Source organism: Pundamilia nyererei, unplaced genomic scaffold, assembly GCF_000239375.1.
Source record: "Pundamilia nyererei isolate P.nyererei 1_Seehausen unplaced genomic scaffold, PunNye1.0 scaffold00132, whole genome shotgun sequence".
Taxonomy (NCBI): domain Eukaryota; kingdom Metazoa; phylum Chordata; class Actinopteri; order Cichliformes; family Cichlidae; genus Pundamilia; species Pundamilia nyererei.
This window is the reverse complement of record NW_005187533.1, coordinates 687,364-692,037: the sequence shown is the minus strand read 5'-3', so window position 1 is coordinate 692,037 and position 4,674 is coordinate 687,364. Positions and strand designations below refer to the sequence as shown.

Genomic DNA, 4,674 nt, shown 5'->3' with positions numbered 1-4,674 from the left:
CAGAGCAGCGTTTTGTATTCACGGCTGAGTGTGAATAAAAACAAACACTCCTGATCTCAGCCTTTAAAATGTGACACTGTGTAATGAAAGGTTAGCTATTAAATTATATGCTATAATGAGATTTTCTCTTGTGGCATTAATAATTGTTAAGATGTGACATTTTGAAATTCTGAATATTTCATTTAGAGGCCTGCAGCTTTTAGATTCTTGGGAGAAAAAAGCTGCTTTTAATGAATGAATCAAGTATCCTCTATTTGTCCTGTGCTGCCTTCTGCTTCTCCTCACTCATTTCTCTCCTGTCCTCTCAAGCCTCCATTTGACGGAGAGGATGAAGATGAGTTATTTCAGTCAATCATGGAGCACCACGTCTCCTATCCCAAGTCAATGTCCAAGGAGGCTGTCGCTATCTGTAAAGGGGTGAGTGTACGAAAAACACACACACGCACAAAGCACGCTTTAAGCCGCGAGTCCTTGCCCGTCTCTCAAGCTCAACCTCGCTCCCTCCTCGCAAACTCACTCTCCCGCTTTCTGTCTCGCTTCCCGTATCCTCCTGACACTCTTCCCTCTTGAACACAAACATGCCGAGGAGAGAACGAGGAAGGGATTAAATCCGCTTGAGGAAAGGATGCGGGAAGAGGGAGGAGGGTGAAAGGAGGAAAAGAAGGAGACATCAAAATTATCTGCATAATTAAATCCATTGTGGTGGAACATTTATTTGGAGCGAAACAACATTGTTCCCCTCTCGCTATCTTCCCCACTTCCATTTCGCCCGCCGTCTCTGTCGTAGCGCTGTCCTCGTCCATCCTTCCCCTCGCGCTCTGCAGTGTCCATTGTCAAGCTATTGTTGTGCCTTTTTTTTTTCATTGTACATCCCCTCTATCTCTTTATCACACACACATACACACACATTAGATGGCTCTAATAGCTTGAGCCTGTGCAGTTGGCTGTAGAAACTCCTTTTCAGAATAGACTGGCCAGGCCTGATTGCTGCACTCGGATTATTTGTGTTTTGCGGACACACAGTTTGTGTCACACACCCTTCGTCACATAGCAGAAAACTGGAGAGAGAAAAAAATATCAATAAAATATTATTTTATCTTTTGAAGTTCTGCAGTACCCACAGAAAGCACCTACACATTAACATCAGTGTGTAGCGCGAGCGTGGATGAGGACACACACGCACACATTTGTTCCAGCATGACCTGAGTCATACATCCTCCTACTAAATTTAAAGGCAAAGGCATTCATAGGTAAATTACTGACAAGTACGTTCGCTGCATTACAAACGCCCACACTGGCTGTGTTATGTATTAGTGATGATTACCGGGTTGTAGTGCTGCAACAGTGCATCCTCAGTGGAGCATGAAAGCTCGCCTCCGTCCACCCCCAGAGCTCCCTCTGCACCCTGCTAGGACTGCCTGAGTTAACTCAGTGTGTGTGTGTGTGTGTGAGAGAGAGAGAGAGAGAGAGAGAGTCTCGGTGTGTATGTGAAGACAACATGAAGGCTTCATTTTAAATGCTACAAGATAATTCCATTATTCTGTTCATAAAGTGGATTTTTTCAGTGCTTTGCTATGATGTTGATCCATTCTGTCTACATGCTGGACGCTACCTTAAATAACCTGTTGTTGTAATGGGAAAATTACCACAGTTCAAGTAATCATTTTTAACAGAAGGTGATCATTTCTTGACAAGAATGAGAAGTAGTCTGATTAAAAGCAAGCATACTGATTGCAGTGTGCCTGACTCTCATCTGTTTTCAGTTTGTGTGAACAGAGATACAGGTCTCTCTGCCTCACCGCCTTCAAAACAGAAAGCTGAATGTCTTAGGCTTCAAATAATTGAAAATAACTAAGTCCATGCCAGCCAAATAAAAGCAACACTGCACGCCTCCGATCCATTATCAGATGATTAGCGCACTTTCAGGTATTAAAAGTCCAACTCTGCTGAAGTTGTGGCACGATTTCACAGCATCTCAGTAATCTGAGTTCAAACAAGAAGTAAATAGTTTAATTCTTGCCAGCATGCAGTGTTTTAATAGGCTGGTGTATTTAGATCAAATGCTTAAAAATTGTGTGTGTGTGGGTGTGTGTGAGGGGAGGTGGAGAGGGTTAGGACATGTGTGGAGAGGGAGTGATCATTTCCACTCCCCTGCTTCCACCCTATCAAGCATCCATATTTTATAGCCAGCAACCCGCACACAAACACACACACACATACTCTGTTCCAGTGTGTTTTGTAGCGCTGCAGTGTTAGGTACATGATTTGTTCAACTTCATTTGATTCTACAGCAAAGAGTAATTGCTCAGATGTGTCCTCACAAAAGCGAACACAGGTGCACACAAAAGCACAAAAGTGTTTTCTGCCACTGTTCTCTTTCTGCACTAACCACAGGAAGCTTTGTGAATGAAATCTCTGGGCCTCATGAGGACAGTCGCAAGTATGAAGTTTATTCATTCATCCATTTTCTTCCACTTATCCAATTCAGGGTTGCAGGGGGGCGCTGGAGCCTATCCCAGCTGCCATAACACAAAGAGACAGACAACCATTCACACTCAGATTCACACCTGTGGGCAATTTAGAATCACCATTTAATGTAACCCCACTAGCTGCATGTCTTTGGATTGTGGGAGGAAGCAGGAGTACCCGGAGAGAACCCACACAGTGTTGGGACAGTGGCAGGGGGAGTTTGACTGGGGCGGTACACCTGTCAAACAGCGGTCCTGAGATCAGAGAGGACAGAAACTTCCCATGGAGCAGACGGGCAAATGAAAAGCAGGGCCGCATGATCCGTCTGAGTTTTGGGGTTTTAAGTAGGAGGCGTCAGAAATGTTACCACAGTGATAACTGGCCTGTGGCAGCCAAGAGTTCATAGTGATGTCACCCTTGGTGGCGCCAAGAACCTGCAACCTGGGAGCACGTGGCCCTTCTCTCCATCCATCCAGCACTGTGTTATTTGTTTGTTTGGCCTGGTTATTTTAGGTTTTACACCATACAACATTATGCATCCTTAACATTCAATCCCCCATCCAAATACTGACACATTGATAACACTCTTTAGCACACCTCATGAAATATTATGGTTTTTAACCCCATTCAGTTAATAAATTGTTTGTCATGGCCCTCGAGCCAGACTGTCACACTACTGATGATGTGTTGCTGCAATAGCAATCCTGCTCTGTATGAGAGGAACCGCGGGTTGGTGTATGTGTTTGGTGTGAAGCTACCCTCTGAAGGGTTATTACCGACCGCCTCTAAGTCAGAATCCTGCCTAGATGCATTGATATCGCAGCGCTGTGGATCTTCAGTTGATCTCAGTCTCAGATGGCCCATCTCCAACATTGCAATCATGTAAATGATTTCCATCTGCATGGGATGGGTCCCTTCTGTGCTTACATGGAAAGCCAGAGGCAGGGAGAGCAGCAGCAAGGTCCTCCATGCAGAAAAAATGGAGGCATTAGTGAGAACAGAAATGATACCAAGTCAAATACAGCATGAAAAGGAGCTGGGGTGGAGGTGGGTTGCAAAGTGGCTTGCGTGTATTCATTAAAGAAGTTAGCCTACCAACACACATACATAGAGCCCGCTCTGTGTATGTTTTACTAATTGGATGCATACAAATGTATACATACAAATGCAGCCAGCTGTACTCCGAGATATTTGTGGAAACTTAAAATATTGGTGACTTATTGGGTTAAAACTGGAAGCATGCCCTTCAAAATGAAGACTGCAGATGTACATGGTTAGTATAGGCAGATAACTTTATTCCTGTTGATTCCTGTTGATCTATGAGAGTTTCAGGTATTTAATCAAATCCAAGGGAAATTACATTATACATTGACAGCATGTCAAACTAGTGTTTGCCAGATGGTAATTGGCCATTAGTATAGAGATGAGGGAAATCCTGTCATTTTCACATATGCCATTATTATCCGCAGTCAGTGGCCCAATTTTAGTTTGGCTGCTATGTGGTCGACTGAATACGATGCTCTGTCTTTCTCCTGATGAGTGAAAAAGGGTTCGTTCATATTCACTGCAGTTTTTCTTTACAGAAAACTAGCTGCTGTGCCTGTACCTACTGTTCAATAGGTGACAAGTTTGGGGTTTCACTTTTAAAATGAAGTCACTAAAGGGATTTTAATCTACTGTAGGACAGCTGTGTTTTTTAAATGTGCCTTAAAACTGTTGCTACATGACAAGAGTCAGATTATAACACACTGATGTACAAATAACTGACAAATGTGATTCTTTGTCAGGTCTTCAGGTCTTTGACACTGTCCAGCTGTCCAGTCTGTATCTGTTCATTCAGCCTATGACAGCAGGGTTAGACTCCAGTGCCCGGTGACCCTAAACCAATGGCCACAGCATCTGAATCAACTCACTTTCATACAAATCAGACAACTCCCAGCATTAGTGGTCAAGTACACCTGTATATATTAGGGGTGCAACGATACACAAAATTCACGGTTCGGTTCGGTTCGATACTTTGGTGTCACGGTTCGATATTTTTTTTGATACAAAAAAATGTTCATGCCTTTTTAATTTGTCATTTATTAAAATTATAAATATATATTTTAACTCAAAAGTACAGTTTTTAAATTTAACCCTAACCCTTGTGCGTGTTTTTTATTTTGACAGCGAATGCGCACCTGCGGACCACTTATGTGCAGCCCT

At 43.2% G+C, this 4,674-nt stretch overlaps 1 protein-coding gene across 2 annotated transcripts in view; it reads left to right on the top strand.

Annotated features, from left to right (window-relative positions):
* prkcbb (protein kinase C, beta b) overlaps window positions 1-4,674 on the top strand; it is a 102,230-nt gene that overhangs the window by 71,079 nt on the left and 26,477 nt on the right. For both annotated transcript variants that reach the window (XM_005743508.2, XM_005743507.1), the window contains exon 15: window positions 308-417. In XM_005743508.2, coding sequence (XP_005743565.1) covers window positions 308-417 — 110 coding nt within the window. The remainder of the gene's footprint in view (window positions 1-307; window positions 418-4,674) is intronic.